Below are 26,533 nucleotides of genomic sequence, written 5' to 3'. Positions count from 1 at the left end.
TAGATCACAAAACTCAATTCCCTTTGAATATTTGGAAATCCTTCTTAAGAAGGACAGATTCAAACAATCCCAGACTGCAAAAATTAAAATAAATACTTAACTCTTAAATACCCAGACATTGATGAACATTCACAAGCACCAAGAACACCCAGGAAAACATGACCTCACCAAACGAACTAAATAAGGTATCAGTGAACAATCCCAGAGTGATGGAGATAGCTGTCCTGAAGAAGCTCAGTGAACTTCAAGACAACACAGAGAAGGAATTCAGAAGCCTATCAGAGAAATTTAACAAAGAGATTGAAATAATTTAAAAAATCAAGCAGAAATTCTGGAGCTAAAATATTCAATTCACAAAGTGAGAAATGCATCAGAGTCTCTCAAAAGAAGAATTGATCAAGGAAAAGAAGGAATTAGTGAGTTAGAAGACAGGCTATTTGAAAATACAAAGTCAGAAGAAAAAAATTTAAAAAGAATAAAAAAGAATGAAGCACAATTCACAATTGCAACGATGTGGAAACAACTCAAGTGACCATCAATACATAAGTGGATTAATAATGTGCTGTATATGTGTACCATGGAGTTCTACTCAGCCACAGAAAACAATGGTGATCTAGCATCTCTTATATTATCCTGGATAGAGCTGGAGCCCATTCTACTAAGTGAAGTGTCACAAGAATGGAAAAACAAGCAACACATGTGCTCACCATCAAATTAATATTAACTGATCAGCACGTATCTGCACATATAGCAGTAATATTCATCGGGTGTCTGGCAGGTGGGAAGAGGGAGGAGGGGATGCATATATTCACACCTAATGGGTGCATTGCACAGCGTCTGGGGGATGGACGCACTTGAAACTCTGACTCGGGTAGGGCAAAGGCAATATATGTAACCTAAACGTGTACCCCCTTAATATGCTAAAATAAAAAAGTATAAATCATCTAGACCTAAAAGATATCTATAGAAATCTCTACCTAATAGCTGAATATGTATTCTTCTCAAGCATACATGAAACATTCTCTAAAATAGACCATAGGCTATAGAACAAGAAAAAGATTCAATAACTTTAGAAAGACTGAAAATCATACAAAGTATGTTTGCTAACTACAATGGAATAAAGTTAGAAATAAATATTAAATAGCAGCAGGGAATTTGGAAAATTCAAAAATGTATATAAATTAAGTATAATTCCTAAATAATGAATGGATCAAAGAACAAATAACAAGAGAAGTCAGAAAATACTTTGAGATGGCTGCAGCTGAAAACATAACAGACTGGAATTGATGGGATACAGTGAAAGCAGTGCTCAGAGGGAAATTTATAGCTGTAAACCTTTACTTATAAAAGAACAACAATTTCAAATCAACAACCTAGACTTCCATCTTAGCAATGAAAATAAGAAGAGTAAGCTAAGCCCAAACAAGAAGATAATGAAATAATAAAGATTAGAGAGGAAATAAATGAAATAGAGAATAGAAAACAATAGAAAAAAATCACTGAAACCAAAATTAGTTTTTGAAAAAGTCAGAAAAACTGGCAAACCTTCGTTTAGATTGACTAGAAAAAAAAAAAAAGAGAGAGAGAAAGAGAAGGGACTCAAATTGCTAAAATAAGAAATGAGAGAAGAGAAGGGAGATCCTTACAGAAATAAAAATCAGTAAATAGATAACTTGGATAAAATGAACAAATTCTTAGGAAGACACAAATTACCAAACTGTCTCAGAACAAATAGAAAATATGTATAGACCTATGATGAGAAAAAAGTTTGAATTAGTAATTAAAAAAAAAAATCCCATGGAGGAAAGCACAGGCCCAAAAAGCTCCAACTAGAGCATTCTGTCAAGCATTTAAAGAAAAATTAATATTAATCCTCAGAAAGTCTTCCAATCAGTAGAAAAATAAGGAACACTTCCCAGCTCATTCTATGGGGCCAGTTTTACCCCAATACCAAAATAAAAAAAAAAAACACAACAAGAAAAGAAAGCTACAGATCAATATCACTTATGAATGTAGAAGGAAAAATTCTCAAAAAATGTTAGCAAAATAAATCCAGTAACATATACAAATAATTATATAACATGAGCAAGTGGGCTTTATCGCAAGGTTGCAAGGTTGTTGTAACATTTGAAAACCATTTAATGTAATATGTCATATTAATAGAATAAAGGACAAAATCCTTATGATCATCTCAATAGGCATAGAAAAAGCATTTGGCAATTTCCAGCACACTTTCATGATTTAAAAAAATAAACCTCTATAAACTAAGAATAGATGGAAATTTCCTCAACCTGATAAAGATATCTATGAAAAGTTCACAGCTAGCATCATATTTAAAGGTTAAAGAGTAAGTGTTTGCCCCTAAGATCAGGAAAATGACAAGAATATCCACTCTTGCCACTTCTATTTCACATTGTACTGGAGGTTCTAGGGCAATTAGGCAAGAAAAAGAAAGAAAATGCATCCAAATTGGAAATGAAGATGTTAAACTATCTCTATTTGCAAATGACAAGATCTTGTATATTGAAATTTTAAAGAAATCCAATTCGAAAACTATTAAAACTAATAAACGAGTACAGCAAGGTTAAAAAATGCAAGGTCAATACAAAAAAATCAGTTGTAATCCTAGACATTTGCAATGGGAACACTCTGAAAATGAAAATAAAACAATTCTACTTGTAATAGCATCAAAAATATAATATTTAGCAATAAATCTATAAAAGAAGTATAAAACATCCAATAAAAACTACAAAATATTGTTTTCAGAAATTAAAGAGGATCTAAATGGAAAGGGATGCCATGTTAATGGGTCAGAAGACTTAATATTGTTAACATGATAATACTACTCAAAGTGTTCTGTATATTCAATGACATTCCTAAAAAATTCCAAAAGGATTTTTGGCAGAAATTGACAAACTCATCCTAAAATTCATATGGAAAAGCAAGGGACAAAAAATATCCAAAACCATCATGGAAAGATGGACAGTTTGAAAAACCCCCAATCCTGATTTCAAAATTTACTAAAAAGCTATTGTGATCAAGACAGTGTGGCACTGGCATAAAGATAGGCAAATAGACTAATGGAATAAAATTGACGGTCTATGAATTTACTCTTACATTAAGTAATGGTCATTCGATTATAGATAAGATTGTCAAGTCAATTCAATGGGGAAAAGAATAGTGTATTCTACAAATGATGCTGGGACAACTGGCTATCCCTTTGCACAAGAATGAATTTGGACCCTACTTCACATCATATAAAAATCAAATCAAAACAGATGATATATCTCCATATAATAGATAAATGACAAAACTCTTAGAAGTAAACATGGATTTAAATATTTATGACTTAGACTTAGGCAATAGTTGCTTACATATGATACCAAAAACACATCAAGAAAAGAAAAAAGTAGATGAATTTGACTTTTTCAAAATTAAAAACTTATGCTACAAATGGTACTATCAAGATAGTGAAAAGATAACCCATGGAGTGGGAGGAAATATTTGCAAATCATATCTCTGATAAGGAACTTGCATCAGAATATATAAAGGTCTCTTGCAAGTCAACAATAAAAAGAATCCAATTTAAAAAAATTAATAGAAAAAATTTTGAATAGACATTTCTCCAAATAAGATACATGAATGGCCAACAAGCACATGAAAGAATGCCTTAGTTATTAGGGAAATACAAATCAAAAGTACAATTGGATACCGCATCCCACCACCTAGGATGACTATAACCCAAGAGATGAATGATAACAAGGGGTGGTGAGGATGGGGAGAAATTGGAACTCTCCTACACTGCTGGTGGGAATATACAATGGTGCAGCTGCTTTGGAAAACAGTATGGCTGTTCCTCAAAATGTTAAACATAGAGTTACCAGGTGACCCATAAATTCCACTTCTAGATATATATTCAAAAGAAATTAATACATATAACATACAAATTTGTACACAGATGTTCATAGCAGCATTATTCATAATAACCCAAAATTGAAAACAACCCAAATGTCCATCAACTAATCAATAGATAAAATACTATATATATCTAAAATGAGATATTATTTAGCAACAAAAAGGAATGAAATCCTGACACATGCTAAAGCATGGGTGCATCTTGAAAACATTACACAAAATGAAAGAATCTAGTCACAAAACACTACATATTATATGATTCCATTTATACGAAATATCAAAAATAGACTTTTTCTAAAACTATTCATATTTACATAGTTACTTTTTACTTTTACTAATTTGCTGAAATGTAAGCTATGGTCATATCACTACCATGAGGGGAGATCCTGATTAAGAATGACATATACACAGGAAAGAGCAGAGAGTCAAGATGTAAGGACAGATATATAAAGATATATTTTGAGTACACAAATCCATCTGGATGCCAAGCAACCCCAACTAAATGAATTAACTAATTCCCAGTTTATGTTTTTCTCTCTCAAATGCAACTGAAAGTGTTATAACTAATGTGGTTGGTTAAACAGCTAATTATTTGTTTTTCACTGTCACAGTATTTAATATGTTATAAATACAGGGAAAGTGTGCTACGGGATTTTATTGACCATAATAGTGATGTTCTTTTGTGCATATTCATTCTTCGGTAGAGTGACTAGCCAGCAGAAAACTCTGTCTAGAGATGTATCAATTAAATATGCAATAACTTGGATTATATAATACCCATAATGATATCCAAATTTCATTTAAAAATACATTACTTTTTAGTAGTAATAGTAGTTCTTCCACCACTTGAGGGTTGGTTATGAGATGAATATATTTCTTGTCTCAACTTTGAGAGTTCCTTATAAATAAAAGACAACATAATCATTTGACAGAAAGTAGAAACTTGAGGTAACAGATATGTTTGATAGTTTACCAAAGTCACTAAGAATAATTATCCCCCTTATATTTTTAGACTTGAGGTAAGAATTTTCTAATCCCACTTGTTGAGTATCATACAGCGTTGCTTCACAGTACCTAACAAATTATATTATATGCCCAGGCAGGAACCCACTAACTGATATAGTGTATCTATATATGGGGGATAACTTGAGATCAAATGGACATGTTTCTCAAGATGAAGATGTGAAAATTTTTGTCCTAAACAGTTTGAAAAGGATATCCATAGCAGAAAAGTATTGAAACTTCAATATGGAAGCAGATATAGATTCCTAACAGAAAGTCCATGACTGAAAGTTACTACAAGTACCCTTTGTTCAATAACAGCAATACGATATTAGCCATCATTTTTGGTAATTCCTTCAGTGCCTATTTAATGCCAGATCCTGGGATACATGCTTTAGATACAGGGTGAAACATAACACAGTACTTTGATGAAGCAGCTTATAATTCACTAAGGAGCTCACAGTCTTATTGGGAGTTTCATTGATAACGAGATATAAAATCAATGTCTTAAAATATTAAGTGTACCATAGCACTTATTTTTTGCTTCATTTCTAGATTTCATTTGAATTGTTTCTTCTGAAATATGTACCTTCTACTTCTTCACAGGCACTTACATTCTGTTTCATGTAATACAGTGAATCTTGGAAATGTGCCCTTTTCTAGTCCATAGGAAGTATTTATCCTACAGGACTAATTTGTATTATTCCTCTCCACCCCACCCATTCCTTTTTTACCTCTGACTGACGCTTTATAAGGGAATCCTTCTCTTCCAGCAAGCTTGTCAGTTCATGAAGCTTAAATTGGAAGTCACTACAACTTCCTTCTTTTCTTGAAACGTCTTTTTGATACTGGTTTAATTGGGACTAAGGATTTAAAAAGAAATAATTATTATTATAACCTTCATTTACGAAATATGTAACTGAGTTCCAAGGAGGTTTAGTGACACAAACTCACACAGCTAGTTATGAAATGAAAAGTAAAATACCAATGGTTATAAACTTCTATAGGATTTCATGAATATAAAATGTGAATTGAAATGCCAATTAGGAATTTCTCCTTTTTTCGTTAAGGTGCCTTTGCCATTTAGGATTAAGCATTATCTAAGTAACAGTCTTAGGCCACAAAATTTAAAATAAAGCTAAAAAAACAGTCACTTGAGATTCCTTCAAATACTAATTAAGGAAATACCAGTACTAATAACTAATATTATATTCTGATTTTCAGTTCATAAAATATTCTTCCTACATGACTATATCCTCACAGCAGCCCTGTGAGATAAACATTACTATAATCCTCATTTACAAAACAGGTAATGAGTTCCATAGAGATTAAATGACACAGAGTCACACAGTGACATAACTGCAACTCCAAGACAGGTTTCCTGACCACAAATCTTGTCTATTGTCCTTTTTACCTTATATGTGTACATAGATTGCTATTAGGTTAAAGTGCTATTAGTAATGTTGGAATGTAAAATAAATCAGTGGAAGAATCTGCTAGAAAAAATGATAGGTTATTTTAAGTTTTTTATTTTTTATTTTATTTCAGAATATTAAGAGAGTACAAATGTTTTGGTTACATGCATTGCTTTTGTACTGCTTGAGTCAAAGTTATAAGTGTGCCCATCATCCAGATAGTGTACATTGTACCTGTAAGGTATGATTTCATCCATTACCTCCTCCACCCTCCCACCTGCATGATTTCCATTGAGTTTTACTTCCATCTGTGTATTTAAGTGCTAATTGGTTAGTTCCAAATTAACAGTGAGTACATGTGGTGTTTATTGTTCCATTCTTGTGATACTTCATTTAGGAGGATGCTTTACAGTTCCATCCAGATGGCTACAAAAAGTATTAATTCATTTTTTATGGTTGATTAGTAGTCCATGGTATACATATACCACATTTTATTAATTTACTCATGAATTGATGGGCACCTGGGTTGATTCCACATCTTTGCAATTATAAATTGTGCTGCAATAAACATTCTAGTACCAGTCTCTTTTTGATAAAATGACTTTTTTTTCCTTTGAGTAAATACCAACTGGCGGGATTGCTAAATCAAATGGTAAATGTACTTTTAGTTCTTTAAGGAATCTCCATACTATTTTCCAAAAAGTTTGCACTAATTTGCAGTCCCACAAACAGTGTATAAATGTTCCTTTCTATCTGCATCCACGCCAGCATCTACTGTTTTGGGACTTTTTGATAAAAGCCATTCTTACTGGGGTTAGGTGATATTTCATTGTGGTTTTTATTTGTATTTCTCTGATGATTAGTGATGTTGAGCATTTTTTCATATGTTTATTGACCATTAGTCTATCTTCTTTTGGAAAGCTTCTGTTCATGTCTTTTATCCACGTTGTAATGGGGTTGTTTTTTTTCTTGCTGATTTGCTTGAGTTCTTTGTAGATTCCGGTTATTAGCCCTTTATCAGATGTATAGCATGCAAATATTTTCTCCCACTCTGTAGGTTGTCTATTTGTTCTGTTGATTGTTTCCTTGGATGTGTATAAAGTTTTTAACTTAATCAAGTCCTATTTATTTTTGTTGTTGCTGTGATTGCCCTCAGAGACTTCTTCATAAATTCTTTGCCTACACCAATATCTATAAGAGTTTTTCCAAAGTTTTCTTCTAGAATTCTTATGGTTTCATGCCTTAGATTTAAGTCTGTTATAATTCTTGAATTAATTATTGTGAGTGGTGAGAGATATGGATCCTGTTTCAATCTTCTACACGTGGCTATCCAATTTTCCCAAACCATTTGTTGAATAAGGATTCTTTTCCCCAGAGTATATTGCTGCCTACTTTGTCAAAGATCAGATGGCAATATGTGGATGGCTTTATATCTGGGTTCTCTGTTCTGCTTCATTGGTCTATGTCTTTATTTTTGTGCCAGTACCATGATGTTTTGATTACTATAGCCTTGTAGTGTAGCTTAAATTCTGGTAATGTGATGCCTCCAGATTTGTTCCTTTTGCTTAAGGTTGCTTTGGTTATTCATGGTCTTTTCTGGTTCCAAACGAAGTGTGTAATTATTTTTTTCTGTGAAAAATGACATTGGTTTTTTTATGGGGATTGCATTAAATCTGTAAATCACTTTGGGCAGTGTTAACAATGTTGATTCTGCCATTCCATGAGCATGATATGTTTTTCTTTTTTTTTACATCATCTGCAATTTCCTTCCTCACCATGAACATGATATGCTTTTCCATTTGTTTACATCATCTGCAATTTCTTTCCTCAGTGATTCATTGTTCTCTTTGTAGAGATCTTTCACTTCCTTGGTTAAATATGTTCCTAGCTATTTTATTTTCTTTGTAGCTATTGTGAAAATTATTGAGTCTTTGATTTGATTCTCACCTTGACTGTTGTTGGTGTACAGGAATACTACTTATTTGTGTACATTGATTTTGTAGCCTGAGACTTTGCTGAATTTATTTATCAGTTCCAGGAGTCCCTTGGCAGAATCTTTGGGGTTTTCTATATATAAGATCATATCATAAGCAAGGAGCAATAGTTTGACCTCCTCTTACCCCATTTAGATACCCTTATTTTCTTCTCTTGACTGATTGCTCTGGCTAGGACTCCCCATAACCCTTATGAATATAGATACACAAATTCTCAAGAAAATTCTAGCAAACTGAATCCAGCAGCACATCAAAAAAATAATCTACCATGACCAAGTGGGCTCATTCCAAGGATGCAAGGATGATTCTACATATGTAAATCCATAAATGTGATTCATCACATAAACAGAAACAAAAACAAAGATCATTATGATCATCTCAATAGATGCAGAGAAAGCATTTGAGAAAATTCAGCACCCTTTTATGATAAAAACTCTTAACAAAATAGACATAGAGGGAACATACCTCAAAATTATAAAAGCCATATATGAAAAACTCACAGCCAACATCATACTGAATGGGGAAAAGTTGAAAGCATTCCTACTCAGAACTGGAACAAGACAAGGATTCCTACTGTCATCACGTCTATTCAACATAGTGCTGGACATAGCCAGAGCAGTCAGACAATGGTAAGTTTTTTAAAAACATTATTTTCTTATTTTGATATTTTGTAAAGGTTGTACAGTGATACTTGGAGAAACAAATATGTGGTTACTTTGTTTATTAAAATATTTAAGTATATTTTATTACATTCAGGAATCAATAAATTAATGGTTAGACTAGGTTTATTCAACCTAGAATTACAAGATAAGGAAATGTATACTTATTCTTGCAAATACCATCTTAATTTTAATGCCAATTATTAGGCACATAAAATTCAACACTATTTTTATTCTCATGCTTGACAAAGTCCTTGTTATTTAGTCTCCCTCAAAGTTGAGGATTTTTATGAATCCAACTGTGGCTTTGCTGGATAATCTCAAATGTTGCTCTTGCCTGCGTCAGCATGCTTTAAGCAAGATCATAGAGAGTCCTCCACTGACATTCAAAAAATAAATTAATAAGAAAACACTAAAATTAATGTCTTCTTTTACTTTCCTAGAACAGTTTAAGCTAAATTAGAAAACAATTTAACAATGATATTTTATATATGATAATGTCTTTTTAAAACCAAAGCTTCTATGGCATAGTCCTAAAACTCTACCTTTAGTTGATTTTCTCTTGTAGCTTTTAACTTGAAGCCATCATTATCTTGTTAGAAAGTTTGTGCTGACCTGTGTATTTATGCACTGTAGGATCAACATACCCTTAGCTTGCAGATCTCTCTATCTTTCTCCATTCTCAAGTTTTTTACCATCTCCATGTAATGGTTGCCAATCTCATCCATTTTAGCCTGCAACATTGGGCCTGGGCAAGTCTCAGAAACCTACACAAGATAAAATAACTTACTTTAATTGTATTGTTATGAAGGAAATACACATTATGTTAGAAGGCTTATTATTAGGTGAAAAACGTGATTAAAGAAGACACTGAAATAATGAAAATGATTTTCAGGAACTGCATTATAAAGCTCAAATGTCACTGAGATAAGACCTAACTGTGTGTGAGTTCATCAGAAAGCAGTCCATGTATTTTCCCAAGATGAATAGGATACACACACAGACACACACACACACACACACACACACACCTTCATTATTGCCAATGCTAGGATTACAATGGCATAACTAAAGCAATACTATATATTTAAAACAAAGTCTTAATACCTGCATTCTAAGGTTTTTATTCTCTTGCTCTAAATTGCGTTTACAATATTCCAGTTCTTTTAGTCTGTATTCCATGTCTGATAGTGTATGTCGAAGAGAGAGATTGTTTTCTTCCAATGCCTGGCATTTTGAGCTTGAGTCTTGAAGTCCTTGCTGTAAGGAAGACACAAGTACATGAGACAAATGCATTTTACTTTTTGCAGAAGAGTGCTCTTTTAATTGATTAATTCAGTCAAATCAAGTAATTTGTGGCAAGGTCTCACGCTGTTACCCAGGCCAAATTACAGTGGCATTAGCATAGGTCACTATAGCCTCAAACTCCTGGGCTCAAGCAATCCTCCTGCCTCAGCCTCCCAAATAGCTGGGACTACAAGTATGCACCACCACACCCTGCTAATTTTTTTTTTTTTTTTTTTTTTTTTTTTTTTTAGAGATGGGGCCTCCCTATGTTGTCCAGGCTGGTCTTGAAACCTTGACCTCAAGTGATCCTCCTGCCTTGACCTTCCAAAGTGCTAGGATTACAGGCATGAGCTACCACACCAGCCAAAATAAAGTAGATATTTTTCCATGCCCAATTTTCTTATATTATTGCCCTTAGATGATACATTAAATTAGCCATGTAGGATATTAGAGTCTTGTCTCTAGCCTAACTTGCCTATCTTGAGTGAGAAGGAATCACTACTAAATGAGTTTTCAATGTCCCAATTTAACAATCAGACTGTTGCTACTCTTTGACAATATTATATCCTTCCTTCTAGTGGGCACAAAAATTACCATATGCCTGATTACTTATGTGATAAATAGCAACTGAGCAAAAATTTGGGACAGTCATGAGAGTGAAGATTAATAAGAAGTGAGCCTTAGAGACTCATTACAATTTCCTAGGAATCATCTCTGCTCAGACATCTGAAGAAATTCCTCTAGAGTTTTATTCATTCATTTATTCACTGCACAAACATATGTTAAATCTGAAAATACTTTTTTTAATTGACATGTTAGTAGCTCAAATGAATAAGTAAACCTAGATTTTTGGTATTTACACAATTCTTGACACCCAAGAACACAGATAATTGTACACCGTATATTCTTTATATTTAAAATATATAAGGTTATCTCTTTTTCTGACAGGTATTTCAGTCATTGTAAATACCCAAAGCCACTCAATTCTCATATGAACAAATTGTTCCATCATATTTTAATTCTGTCTGGATTGTATCTCATAATTCCAATGTGCCAGTAATTGTGCAAATGAAAGCTATCAATCTAGTTTATCATCAATAAAACTATCAACTTACCTGCTGCTGGCGATTATTTGCTCTCACTGATGCCAAGAGTTCTTCATATTCTTTTATTTGAGTTTCTTTGAATGTCAAGTCTTTCTCAAGTCTTATCTTGTCATTTTCTAGTGACTAGAAGCATAAATTATTTATTATGATTTGGAATTATGGAAACTTGTCAACAGTCACATAATACAAAGACTTTTTTACCTTGGAAGATTTAAATAAGCACTTGTTTCATTTTTACTTGTTTAATAAAGCAGAATTCTTAAGAGTTAAGCAGAATATGGGATAGGAAAGGATAGAAATTTTTAAAACCTGCATTGAAAGAGACATTTTGATGGAATGACTAACTCTAAGTGCAATGAAGCAGAACCTTCTGAAATATTTTAATGTTTTTCTCCAAACTACAAAGAAGCCTTGTTAATCCCAGCAGGTGGGGAATTTTTAAATTAGAGTCTAAATATGTTCATCATAACCCAGAAACAAACAAACAGAAAACTACTCCAAAGTCCTCAAAGAGTTATTTATTATATGGAAAATATTCTGAATATATTTAGCTGATGGCACCAAGAGCACCAATTAAAATAGAAAAGGTTAAGTTCTTAGAGAAAGAAGTTTTCAAGTTATTATGTTTGAAGAGAAATTCGGAGTATACTTTATTATTACAGAAAATAGGGAAATTTTCCTTCAATGAGTCAGGTTATTTTAATTTTGCAGGTTACTCCCTGGCTATAAGCATTACATTACCTTAGTGGTAAACTAAATTATAAGTACACACCTGACATTTTTTCATTTACACATTGGACAGCTCTTTTGTCTTCTCTCAACCCCAATTGATTCAAGAAAATAATTTAGCTATGTCTGAGTGACCATAGTATTGTGCTGTACTAAATTTTTAAAAGGCAGACTGCATATCTTTATTTCTATATTAGGAAGCTAGGAACTAGGAAGGCTTTGGAAAGAAAAATTAAAATAAATCTTACTGTCAAGTCATTTTGAAGATGTCCAAGCTCCTCCCGTATGTTGCTAAATGTGGATAGCACTAGCCGGAGTGACTTATCCGACATACCCCTCATCTGGAGGAAGAAAACAATTCATAATTTATTTTTACTCACATTTGAAACAGACATGTAAGTGAAAGTAATCTTATTTTTATGTTCTTACTAGCAAACTTACTAATAATTTTATTTTTGATATGGCAATATTAGAATAGTGTTACAAGTCATTTTGTCAATAATGTGCTTAAGCACTCTAAGCAATTTTCCTGAAGAGATCATAGCTATGTATTTAGAACAAGGGTTTATTATTATTTCCATGAGAAAGTATCATCTTTCTTACAAGGCATAATCCTATCAGCAAATTTTCAATTTTCCTTTTATTCTTTATTTAAAAGATTAGAAAAGATGATATAGTTAACTTTCAAATAATAAAATGAATCTTCCTAAGTGTACTGCCAAGGGCATGGATTTTGCCTGAGGTAAGAAGAATATAATTCTAATTAAGTTTAACTATAAAGCGTAGAACCGTGTCATATTTTAAAGGAGAGGGAGAAACCATTTGACTAGATTATTGTCTCTTTTTCAAAGAAAACTGGTTTAAAAAACAGGTAACTTCAGCTTCTGGGAAGATATAGTAGAAATACTTTTTCCTAGTCCTCCTGGTAAGTACAACTAAAAACCCTGGACATTATTTATAAAACAAATATAAAAAGACTTGGAACGGTGAAAAGAAAGAAGACTGGTTAGGAAACTTGAGACCTGAGGAATGACACAGCAGTGAGTTCCTGGATTTTCTTTTTGCTTCATATATCAGGCTGATGTTGGGAAAGCTGGTAATCCCGATGCACCAATGGAAACAGACAACAAAAGTCCTGAGAAAAGACTTGTCTCTCTAGCCAAAGGAGCGTGAAAGGGGCAGCCTAGCAAGACAGAAAATTTTTAGACAGTAACCACTCTACTTCAGCCAAACACCACAGAAAAAGCTGCAACTCTACTCATACCCAAACCATAAAAGGCCAAGGGGGAGCCTAGACTCCCCCCACCCCTTGTCAGCCTCTAGGGAGGTACACGAACACCATCACCAGGTTGGTGTCAGAGAAGGCTGAGTAGACAGATGGGGCTTTCATACCCACTGAGTAAAAATGAAACCCAAGCACTGTGATATCAGTTGAGATCATGAAAGGAGCTTGAGCTTTCACCCAATCATATCAAAAGAGGCTCAGTGGGGAAACCTTGACTTCCCCTCTCAGCTGGCAGTAATAAGCAGTATCCATACTTCCTCTGATGTTTCAGTATCATAAGGTGCCTGCCAAAACAAATATTTGAATGAGATGCAGAGTGTCATAACATAATACAAAAAATGCCATGTTTCAATTGAAAATCACATGCTATTCCAAGAACAAGGAAAATCTCAACTGAATAAGAAAATACAATTAATAGATGCCAACATCAACATAATAGAAATGTTAGAATTATCCAACAAGTGTTTTAAAGCAACCATCACAAAATGATTCAAGAAGAAATTACAAGAATACTTAAAACAAATAAAAAATATAATGTCTCAACAACAAAATAGAACATCTCAGCAAAGAAATAGAAGATATAAAGAATAAGTGAACAGAAATTTTAGAACTGAAAAGTTCAATAACCAAAACGAGTAAACAAAAACCAAAACAGAACAAAAGCTCTCAACAGATGAGCTAAAAAGCAGAATAGAGAGAACAGGGGAAAGAATTATCAGTTAGAACAATAGAAAGTATATAATCCAAATATCAGAGAGAAACTAGATTGGAAAAAGTCAAACAGAGCCTAGGAACTTCTGGGAGTATAACACATATCTAACTTTCATGTCATCAAAGCCATGAAAGAAAAGGAGAAAGAGGGTGGAGCTGAAAAAATATTTTTTAAAAATGGTGGAGTACTTCCCCAAATTAGCAAAAACCATCAACACATATATCCATGAAGCTAAATAAATCCCAAACAGGATAAACCCAAAGAAATCTATGCCCAGGAATATCAGAGTAAAACTTCTTAAAACTAAAGACAAATTAAAAAAATTTGAAAGCAGCAAGAAAATCCTTAACTATTAGGAATAGCAAGTAAAATGACAACAGATTTCTCATTAGAAAACATGGGGCCAGAAGGAACTGGCACACTTTATTTTTAAGTAATGAAAGAAAAGAACTGTCAACTGCAAATTCTGTATCTAGTGAAATCATCCTTTAGGAATTAAGGGGAAAAAATCACAACATTTTCAGATGAAGGAAAATGAAAATAATTTGTCACTAGCCAACCTACTCTAAAAGATTAAAGGAAGTTCTCTAAAAAGAAGAAAATAGTTAACAGAAGGAATTTGGAACATTAGGAAGGATGAAATAGCATTTTAAGCAAAAATATGGGTAAATGCAATAGGTCTTCCTTCTTTTGAGTTTTCTAAATTATGTTAAATGGTTGAAGAAAAAATTATAACACTGATGTAGTTCTCAATATGTGTAGAGGGAATACTTAAGATAATTATAAATATGGAGGATAAAGATAATTATAAATATGGAGGATAAAGAGAAATAAAGGAAGCAAAACAGTTCACTGAAACTGGTAACATATTGACACCATTACACTGGGATGAGTTATGGATATATAATGTAATACCGAGAGCAACAACTAAAAAAGCTATACTAAGAGAAGCACTCAAAAGCATTAGAGACAAATAAAAATGGAATTCTAAATCATGTTTAAGTAATCCACAGGAAAGCAGGACAAAGAAAACTGGGAAACAAAAACCAGAGAGAACAAATAGAAAACAAAAAAGTAAAAATAGAGAAAATAATTATACACTTTGTATGGAATCAAAGAAGACCCCGTATAGCAAAAGCAATTTTAAGCAACAAAAACAAAATGGGAGGTATTAATTTGCCAGACCTCAAACTATACTACAAGGCTGTGGTTCTTAAAACAGCCTGGTATTGGCACAAGTTCAGGGACACAGACCAGTGGAACACAACAGAAAATCCAAATATAGAACCATCCTCATATAGTCACCTAATTTTTGACAAAGCGGGAAAGAATATACTCTGGGGACAAGAATCCCTATTCAATAAATGGTGCTGGGAGAATTGGTTAGCCACTTGTAGAAGACTGAAACAGGACCCACAGCTTTCACCTCTCACAAAAATCAAATCACGGTGGATAACAGACTTAAACCTTAGGCGTGATACAATCAGAATTCTAGAAGAAAATGTAGGAAAGACTCTTACAGACATTGGCCTAGGCAAAGAATTTATGAAGAAGACCCCTAAGGCCATGACAGCAGCAACAAAAATAAATGAATGGGACCTGATGAAATTAAAAAGCTTCTGCACAGCCAAAGAAACAGTCCAGAGAATAAAAAGACCACCTACAGAATGGGAAAAAAATTTTGCATACTACACATCAGATAAAGGACTGATAACAAGAATATATTTAGAACTCAGGAAAATCAGCAAGAAAAAATCAAACAACCCTATCAAAAAGTGGGCAAATGACATGAATAGAAACTTCTCAAAAGAAGATATAAGAATGGCTAACAAACATATGAAAAAATGCTCAACATCCCGAATCATCAGAGAAATGCAAATCAAAACCACAATGAGATATCACTTAACCCCAATGAGAATGGCCTTTATCAAAAAAAACCCCAAAACGACACATGTTGGCATGGGTGTGGAGAGACAGGGACACTAATACACTGCTGGTTGGACTGCAAACTAGTGCAACCCCTGTGGAAAGCATTATGGAGGTATCTTAAACAGATTCAAGCAGACCTGCCATTTGACCCAGCAATCCCATTGCTGGGCATATACCCAAAGAAAAAAAGGTCATTCTGTAACAAAGACACATGTACCCGAATGTTTATAGCAGCACAATTCACAATAGCAAAGATGTGGAAACAACCCAAATGCCCATCAATACATGATTGGATTAGTAAGCTGTGGTATATGTATACCATGGAATATTACTCAGCTATAAGGAATGATGAAGATACGACATCTCTATGGTTCTCCTGGAGAGAGTTGGAACCCATTATATTAAGTGAAGTATCCCAAGAATGGAAAAACAGGCATCACATGTACTCACCAGAAAATTGGTTTCCCTGAACATCACCTAAATACACATCTAGGAACGACACCAATCGGATATCAGACTGAGGTGGGGGGTGGGGGAGGGGATGGGGGTATGCCTACACAATGAGTGCATTGCGCACCGTTTGGGGAATGGTAACCCTTGAAGGTGCTGACTCGGGAAGGGGGGGTGGGGGGAGGGATATATACCTACCTGATGGGTGCAACGCGCACTACCTGGGGAACAGACACGCCTGGAGCTCTCACTTGGGCGGAAAGGCAGTACATGGGCAACATATGTAACCTGCAATTCTGTATCCCCCATAACAATAAGATGAAATAAAAAAAAAAATCTTATGAAGAAAAATGTAAGACTCCTTTTGTGTACCCATGATGTCTGCTAAGTTAACTAAAGAGCAAATCACAGCCTAGCACTTTCAGAGAAAGAATCAGTTAGTGCTACTAAAGAGCAATCCTGGGGGACACATCATACCATAATATTTTTAAAAAACAAATGGTTTTATTTGATTCCAGACTAACATGTATTTTGATGGTAAAATATTCACCATCTCCATTAAACTGAATTCTTATGACTCTGTGTGCCTAGGATGGGGTCTTGTGCATGTTAAGTGTTTAAGAAATGGTTGTTTTTTTTTGTTTGTTTTGTTTTTTTTTTGAGACAGAGTCTCACTTTGTTGCCCAGGCTAGAGTGAGTGCCGTGGCGTCAGCCTAGCTCACAGCAACCTCAAACTCCTGGGCTCAAGCGATCCTCCTGCCTCAGCCTCCCGAGTAGCTGGGACTACAGGCATGCGCCACTATGCCCGGCTAATTTTTCTATGTATATATTTTTAGTTGTCCATATAATTTCTTTCTATTTTTAGTAGAGACGGGGTCTCGCTCTTGCTCAGGCTGGTCTCGAACTCCTGACCTTGAGCGATCCGCCCGCCTCGGCCTCCCAGAGTGCTAGGATTACAGGCGTGAGCCACCGCGCCCGGCCAGAAATGGTTGTTGAATGAATGTATTTCTCTTTGTGATAATTGACCCTTCAAGAGGTTTTTAAGCCAACAAAGTTAAATTTGTGTTATGTGTGCAATAATGTGCTTTTATTTTTGACAATTACACAAAGTGTTATAATTGACCTAGAACATTAACAATCTGGGTCTGAACTGATGTGCATTTTTACAGAACCATTTTACAGTATGTGTCATAAGGCTTAAAGTGTTATGTAATTTTTGGCCCTGGAATTCTTCTTCAATGAATATATTCTAAGAATATCACAAAGATTTATGTAAAAATTGATTATAAGACAATATATTTAGGAAATATAAAAAAAAGTAAAAATATGTATTTTATTAAATTACTTGTAATTGAAAACATTAAACCAAATCAATGTTTAATAAAATGACAGATCTGGTGCTAACATATCAATAATTGCAACTTTTAAAAAATATACCAATTAAAAGACAGAGATTGACAGAATGGAAAAAAAATGACCTAACTATGTGTTGTCTACAACAAAGTCACTTCAAATATAATAAAAATTACATATATACACACACACATGTAAACATTAATCCAAAGAATTTATAGCACCAAAGAAAGCAGGAGTGGCTACACTGATATTAGATAAAATCCACTTCAAAACAAAGAAAATTACCAAGGATGGAATTAGATATTACATAATGGTAAAAGGGTCAATCTAATAAGAAGACATAGTGACCCTAAATGTTTATGAAGCAAATAACACGGCTGCAAAACGTATGAAACAAAAACTTACAGAACTGAAGTGAGAAATAGACAAATCCACAGTTATAACGAAGACTTCTATATCCCTCTCTCAGCAAGTGATAGAACTACTGGGCAGAAAATGATCAAGAATACAGAGGAATTCAACAATACCATCAACCAAAGAATCTAACTAACATTTATAGAACACTCCACCCAACAATACAATACAGATTCTTTTTAAGTGCCCATAGAACATATACTAAGATAGACCATATATTTGATCATAAAACAAAGCTTAACCATTTTCAAAGAACTGATCTCATGGAGAGTTGTCCTCCAACCACAATGGAATCAAACTAGAAATCACTAACAGAAAGAAAATAGGAAAATCTCTAAACACTTGAGAACTAAACAGAAGTCTCAAGAGAAATAAAAATACATAGAACTGAAATAAAATAAAAATACAACATAACAAAATTTATGGGGCACAGCTAAAGCCATGCTAAGAGGGAAATTTATAGCACTAAATGCTTACATTAGAAAACAGGAGAGGTTTTAAATCAGTAACCTAAGTTCCTATGTCAAGCAACTATACAAAGATGAGAAAAATAAACCAAAAACAAGCAAAGACAGGAAATAATAAAGATAACAACAAAATTTTTTTTGTGGTGAGAACATGAAAAATTCATTCTTTTAGCAATTTTAAAATAGAAATCAATGAAAGTGAAACTAGGGAAACAATAGGGAACCCAAATGAAACTAAAATCTGCTTCTCTGAAAAAAATCAATAAACTTGATAAAAATCTAGCAAGATTGACAAAGAAGAAAGAGAGAAGACACAAATTATTAGTATAAGGAATTAAATAGGTGATGGCAACATATACCCTGAAGCTATCAAAAGGATAGAATATTATGAACAACTATAAACACACAAATTTTAAAATTTAGATGAAATAGACTACTTTCTTGAAAAACACAAGCTACAATAAATCACCCAATATGAAACAGCTCATTTGAACATCCCTATAACCATTAAGGAATCAAATTTAGAATTCTTTTCAAGCTCCCCAAAACCAAATCTATAGGCCCATTTTTTCTGGATAATTCTACCAAATGAAAAAGAACTAACAGCAAATCTACAGTCCCTTCTAGAAAATAGAAAAGGAAGAAATACATCCCAATTCATCTTATGAAGCCAGTATTATCCTGATACCAAAAGCAAAGAGAGGAAAGAAAAAAGAAAGAAGAAAGGAAGGAAGGAAGGAAGGAAGGAAGGAAGGAAGGAAGGAAGGAAGGAAGGAAGGAGAGAAAGAAAAAAGGAAAACTATAAACCAATGCCTCTCATGCATTTAGATGCAAAAATCATCAGAAAGAGTGTTTCAAAGAAATAGGCCTAGAATGCACCTTGGATAGACATTCCACCACTGGAGATAATATCAGGGAGGTCTTTCAGATTCAGGTTCTAATGAGCACATGTGTTTCCCACACCACTGTCTCTTTATAATACATACTGTGTGCCAGTAAATAATATTTAAGTTTCACAAATATGATATCAGGTTCAATACGTGGATTATCAACAAAGGTCCGAGACCAAATATCAAACTTGGAAACTGGCCTCACCAGACAAAACTGGATTATCTTCAGAATCCTTTCTTGCAAATACATGTGCTCTTCTTTTTAGCCATATTTCCTTAGCATCTATCTTTATCTGTTGTCTCTCTCTCCATCATAGGGGAATTTACTAAAACAGTGATATTTAGCATTCCACATTTCAGGAAAAACAAGGATCTGGCCTTTCCATCTTTCCCTACCAGTGGTGGGGTGGGGTGGAGTAGAGGATGGAATGGAGAAGAGGAGGGCAAATATTATGAGTTAGAGTCAGGTTGTACTAAATGCTAAGGAGTGAGGCTACTCCACAGCAGGGAGTAATATTTCTAGAATGTTTTCCTGAACACTAGTCATTAAATAGTAGTTTTTGATAGTCTGACTAAACTATGATGCAACCCTTGTCTAATAAAAGTATAGTCAACTCTTGGGACTTTCTGTTCTCAATTAAAGGAAGCATCCTAGGAAGCAGTTTGTTAGTGTTGCTGTCACACGTCTACTCCTGACCCCATCTTACCTGCAGAATATAGCGAATTTGCTGTTTGGTAAACTCTGACAATCCTTTAGGAATCAGTGATTCAATGTCTTCGGACTGTAAGAAAAGAGAGGCTTATCCATTGAACAGATATATATTAGCGTTTTAATCTTAGTGTCAGCAGTCCACAGACTTTTGTGTAATGGGGCATATTGTTAGGGATATTAAAAGGTTAAGAAACCTTTTGAGAAATAGTTTCTACAAATTTCATTTCTAGCCTTATAAGTTCTTACTTTTAAAAAAATTAATCATATTACATACACCATAGAAAGAACCCTAAATTCCAGGCATTTTAGGGAAAAGCATTGGGCAACCAATCAGATGTTCCATTTCTATTTTTAAAAGGAGCGATTTAAAAAGAAAATGGTCTATTAAACACTTCATTCATTGTCTCTTTTAACAACTGGAAGTTTTGTTGGGTGATATATATGGCATTTTACAGGCTGAATTTTTAATAAAAAAATTAGGGGTGGTATAGGATTTATTGAGAATTTACATAGAGCTGTGGTAACTTTTGAAAGATTATGATGTTGCCACAGCAACACTGAGAAGCTTCAACTAATTTTAAGTGAGAAGCTGAATTGAAAGTATGTACTTCTTGGAGACAATTTAGGACTAACTGAATTATTGTAATGGATGCAGTATACCAATACATTGGAAATAAAGATAAAAATTAACACAAACAGGCAATTGTGCTTTTTATTGCATTGAAATTAGTTCTTTCTCTTTGTGATTATTTATTCTGTTAAAAGCAATTATTAACAAAATGTATATATGTAACAGGATTAACACTTGAAAAATTTTTGCTTCAGGTTACTGGCTATTTGGTGTGGCACATACAAGGTTTTGAAGCATTTTAAAACTAAATTTGCTTTTTAGTTAATCATGTAGATTCCAGCTTTCTAAAGCAGAAAGTATATGATCAATAAAATTTTAAATATTCTTATAAGCAAGAGAAGTTAAATCATAAAGTGGCTGATAAAACATTTTTTGTGAATGGTTATTACTTTTATAGCCATTACAAAGATGTAAATGGTTATATCATTTTAAAGGCAAAATGATTCTTTCACTAACCTATGTTTTCAGTATAATAAAGGTCCTAAACTGAAAGAATATTATTAGTGCAAGTATCAGAATCTGCTTTATTATCTACTATATTTAATTTTCAACTATATTTGCACTTACCTCATCTGTAGACTCAAAATCCTGTTTGCTGCAAGAATGAAAATAAAAGATAGACAACCTTAGGAAAACATATTCACTAATCATATATAAATTATTTTGTTCTATTAATTTTATCTTACTTTTTGATATATCATAATGACACTGATTCAATTTATAATTACAAATGAAAATAATTTTCCTAGAATTAGCTAATCTATTAAAAATGAACAACATCTGAAAACCAAAACAATAAAATATGCAGAAATGGTTAGTGCCTTCCATTAGCACCAGTTCATTTGTGGCTACATTAGAAGTCCTTGATGCTTGGCGATAAATACTACCTGGGTGAATAAATACCAATAATAATTTTGCTCTATTTTCACCTTCCTTTTTCCCTTCTTGTGTTGTCCCCTTTCAGTACTGATTCCAGCTCCTCTCCAATGTGTTTTTAAATTCTTCATACCATTTTTATCAAAATCAAAACTTACAAGACAAGCCTGAGTAACTTATTCAATCTATGCTAGAGTATATTTGGTAGTGATGAGGCTGGAAGGGTATTTGAATCTCTACATAGGAAAAAAGCCTTAAGCAAAATGGCCAACATTCTTGTGGAATATTAGAATTTCCAGCATCATAACAAGGACTTGGCCATGGGGATTGAAAGGCCCTTTGTGAAGCCATGTTTGGTAGGCAAATTCTGGAGAATTGCTAGTGGTCCTATCAGACTGGCACTTACTCCTTTAGGAATGGTGAAAACTGGAAAGGATACAGTTATAGTGTTACCTCTGGAAATAGATGGGCCTTTATTTTTGTCTACTTTCTCCCTCTCCACTTGGTAGAATTGGGCCCAAAATACATATGGTGAACATACTTCTAAACAAAAAGACCAGTACACATGTTCTGACAGCAAGACAGAATATTTATTTTAAAGTAAAAGTTTTAGTATGTTACCTCCTACCATTACCATCTAAGTCATTGTCTATGAGTAATATATTGCTTATAGAGATTAAGTGGGTCACTCATTGTGCAAAATCTCTTGCATACACTTATAAAAATATGCAAACTAGTATGGAGAAATAGAACTGAAGGTTCCACTTCCCAATGAATAACTTCATTATGTGCAATTGTCTGCATGTATGTATGTGTTATTTCCTGTGTTGCCCAAAACTGCAGCTGTGGGGAGGCCCTAGCAAAAATTGAAATACCTTCTAGTTTTTCAATGTTTTACTAAAGTAACTGCATGTATATATTCAAAGATAAAGCAAGTTAAAAACCTGCATCACAATGCAGTTTTAGCAGCCTTGCATTACTATTATCTGGAATTATGGTAGTATTAATATACCTTTTGTATTTAAAAGATACTAATCCTTCTTTCTCCCAATGCCAATGCCAATCTCATATACATGTCCCTAGTCACTTACTTCTTTTTATAAATAAGAAAACAAAACAAGGAGCAACCAATAGTGCTTAATATTAGAATTTTTAAAATATAACCAGAATGATTTCATGAGACAACCTTCCTTAATTCTGACCTTGCGGCCCACTCATTGCTTCATTGCTGAGTTGCATTTTAGAAAAAGAAGAAAATTGCAGACAAAATGGGCGGGGAGAAGAGAAGGAGAAAGTGGAAACAGAGAGCAGATCATGGAGGTAGAAAGGTCAGTGTGGATTACATCTCTATTTAACACTGGGGCATAGTGGCTAGAATTACATTGGGCAGAAAAAGAAAAAAAATACTGACAGCCTTCTGACAAACAGAAACTCTTGAGCACCAAAATTTTATGTGAACTTATCCACTCTGGAGTGTTTATTAATGTGGAGGCACTAGCTTTTTATTTTCCTTTTGTTATTTCTAGCTACTGTAGGAACTAAAGTCAAGGCTTTCCAGAACTTAATTATACAATTAGGTCATCCCTTTTTATTTTCAAAGTCCCACAATGTGAGGAAGTTATTCAAGCTCCTGGATTACACCTTTACCTATTAATAGATGATCATTATAAAATAATTTAACTTCCCTTGCTCAGTTACTTTCTCTACATTTAAAACATTAATTACCATATCAGTTGTATTTAACTCACACTAGTTTTGAGCCCGGGGCCTCGTGAAGCATATGAACTCACACATCTCTCCACCTTGGGCGCCATGAGAACTATTTTTCAAGCTGCACATAACTCACACAAACAATAAAAAATAGCATATTTTTCCTTAAATTAAATTTTCATTAAATTGTTTTTGAAGTTTTTATTCTATTTTCATAATAAAACACTGTGGCCCCAAGGAAAAAAAATTTTTTTCTTATGTGGCAATCAATGTGTAAATTAGTATGAGACAATAAATTTGGAATATATTTAACTCTCATTCTATAAAAATTTTTGGTGGCTACTTTGCCAAGGCCATGTACACTGAACTGTTGTCAAGCAATGCAAAACACAAATATTATCCTGTTGTATACTTCACACAAACATAATTGTTCCAAGGCAAATTTTTTTAAATTAATTAATTAATTTTTATTTCAGCCAAGGCAAAATTTGAACAATGTAAAATCAGCCTAAATCCTTTAAGCTTTTCAATTTTAATGATTCAAATAATAATTCAGCCAGGTGCAGTTGTTCACATCTGTAAACCCAGCACTTTGGGAGGCTGAGGTGGGAGAATCACTTGAGCCCTAGAGTTTGAGTTTACAGTGAGCTACGATGGTGCCACTGCACTACAACCTAGGGCAACAGAGTAAGACTCTGTCTCTAAAAGAAAAAATGATTTGAATAATTGATAATTCCTTCAATTTGTCTGCAAAATCTTAAACAATTTGCCTGACATTGCACATGTAGTATTGAAAGGTTAAGTGATTTGCCTAAGGAAAAATCGTTCTCAGAGTGTGGATTCTAGTTCCAGGTTTTGCCAATTTTGCAACCTTTGTCTAGTTCTCAAAATTGACCATGTATCAGAATCCTCTGGAGGGCCTGTTGCTGATCCCTACCCATAGAGTTTCTGATTCTGTAGGTCATTTTCCAAGTTCTTGCATGATGCTGATGCTGCCTGTAAGTACATGTCTCAACTCATTCATTGCTTATAACAAATATATGAAATAAGTATTTTTATAATCTCTATTTTAGCGATGAAGAAACTGAGGCACAGAGAAGTTAAATAAGTTGTCTGATATTACACATTTAGTATGTAACAAAGCTGGGATGTGAACCCAGGGTATGAACTCTAGATGTGGAATCAGGGTACGTAAGACTATATCCTCTATACCCCTCAATTTTACAATGTGATACTTTGATAACAATATTCACAGGGCATGATTAATGCACAAATGAGGAACACCTAGACCAACTAAAGGTCTAGGGAAGGCTTTTCAAAAAAGCTGAGTCATAGCTTATAGATAAAAGAATACTCAAAAATGTTTGAATCCTATCAAGCACTTAGTAGCTGTGTGACTTTAAGTTAATAACTTACTCTCTTTGGGTCTCCATCTGAAACTTTGTGGGGTTATTGTGCAAATTAGATAATACAGATAAAGTGCTTAGCACAGTGCCTGGCACATAGTATACAAGATAAATGACTATTAAGAGGAAGGGGAAAGATTTTAAGGTAGTGAACTTGTGTAAAGAGATGAATGTGTGAAATAGTTGTTTGGGTAACAGGAGAGAGGGAGAGTTGTTTGGGTAATGGGTAATAAGAGAGGGTGTTGATTAGGATAAAACTATGATGAAGGCCTAACTGAAAACAGAAACCATGCATTCATAATGGCACCATTTCGAATAAACGACTCTGCTTTTCTTTAGCAGTGATCAGCGACATGGGTATAGCAGGAAAGAAGGCATTCATTCCCTCAACAATATATTTATTTAGCACCATACTAAACCAATCACTATGCTATGCACCAAGGACACCAAGGTAAATAAAATGACCCTCATGGAGACCTCTGCATTCTAAGGACTGTGGATGCTGGGTGTTGGATGGAGGAAGTGGTGGTAAAAAGAGACAATCAATAAGGCAGAGAGCTAGACTCATCCAGAGTTGGGATTTTGCTAAGTGGGAGGGACAGTTAGCTAAGGATGCAAAACAGTTGCAAATAATGGTAAGAGAATGATTGCAGTCACGAATATGAAAGCAAGAAAAGGCAGGAGGGAGGGAGGTAATAAATGGAGAAAAAAGATAGACAAAATATTAAGAGAGACTACGTTGCAGGCACTAAAAATATTATTGACATGGAAATTATATACCACATATTTTTGAGTGAAAAGGTGTACAAAATAGTATAAAAGTGTCATCCCATTTATGTAAACTATTGGGTGTCCGGCAGAGGTGGGTGGGGGAGGGGATGGGTGTATAAATACATAATGAGTGCGATGCGCACTGTCTAGGGAATGGACACGTTTGAAGCTCTGACTCGGGGGCATAGTGGGGCAAGGGAAATATATGTAACCTAAACTTTTGTACCCCCACAATATGCTGAAATAAGAATTAAAAAAAAAGAAGGATAACATGGTATAATGGAAAGAGAATAAACTTTGAGACCAGAAAAAAAATATATATCACGTTGAAAAAAAAAAAGATCTAAGTAGAAGAATCTAGTTATTAGAAAGTCTGAATTAGAAAAATATGCATTGACTTCCCTTTATCTTCCAGATTATTCTAAATTTGTGGAACTTTCCCAAATTTTGTCTCATTGCTGACCACATATATGTTATAACTATATAGTAGAAGGCAACTTTTGGGGCATAGCTTATAGAATTCATTTCATGATATAATATGCTCTCATCTGCACATAAGCAGTTTATAAATTATTAATGTATCTATATTTAATGATATAATTATATGTTATGCTATATAAAATTACATATTTGTATAAATTTATATATAATTTATATATAAATTAATATAATATACAGAGTTTGTAATATATTACATATCTGATATATATTATACTCTGGCCTCTGTATGTTAAACACACATAAGTGGAAGATTAAACAGTGGTGTGTTGGCAATGAGATTGTATCTTACATCATCAGTGTAATATCTTAAAACAAA

At 33.7% G+C, this 26,533-nt stretch overlaps 1 protein-coding gene across 1 annotated transcript in view; it reads right to left on the bottom strand.

Moving 5' to 3' along the window:
• The window catches only part of POF1B (POF1B actin binding protein), a 99,655-nt gene that overhangs the window by 5,219 nt on the left and 67,903 nt on the right, over nucleotides 1-26,533 (bottom strand). The window contains exons 8-15 of the mRNA XM_069463621.1: nucleotides 21,521-21,548; nucleotides 20,318-20,392; nucleotides 12,356-12,448; nucleotides 11,388-11,501; nucleotides 10,093-10,245; nucleotides 9,633-9,752; nucleotides 5,652-5,780; nucleotides 4,731-4,813 (exon numbers count right to left, since the gene is read on the bottom strand). Of these exons, the coding sequence (XP_069319722.1) occupies nucleotides 4,731-4,813; nucleotides 5,652-5,780; nucleotides 9,633-9,752; nucleotides 10,093-10,245; nucleotides 11,388-11,501; nucleotides 12,356-12,448; nucleotides 20,318-20,392; nucleotides 21,521-21,548 (795 nt within the window). The remainder of the gene's footprint in view (nucleotides 1-4,730; nucleotides 4,814-5,651; nucleotides 5,781-9,632; nucleotides 9,753-10,092; nucleotides 10,246-11,387; nucleotides 11,502-12,355; nucleotides 12,449-20,317; nucleotides 20,393-21,520; nucleotides 21,549-26,533) is intronic.

Source organism: Eulemur rufifrons, chromosome 30 (genome assembly GCF_041146395.1).
Source record: "Eulemur rufifrons isolate Redbay chromosome 30, OSU_ERuf_1, whole genome shotgun sequence".
NCBI lineage: Eukaryota > Metazoa > Chordata > Mammalia > Primates > Lemuridae > Eulemur > Eulemur rufifrons.
Note: the sequence above shows the minus strand (reverse complement) of the source record. Positions and strands in the feature narration are given on the sequence as shown.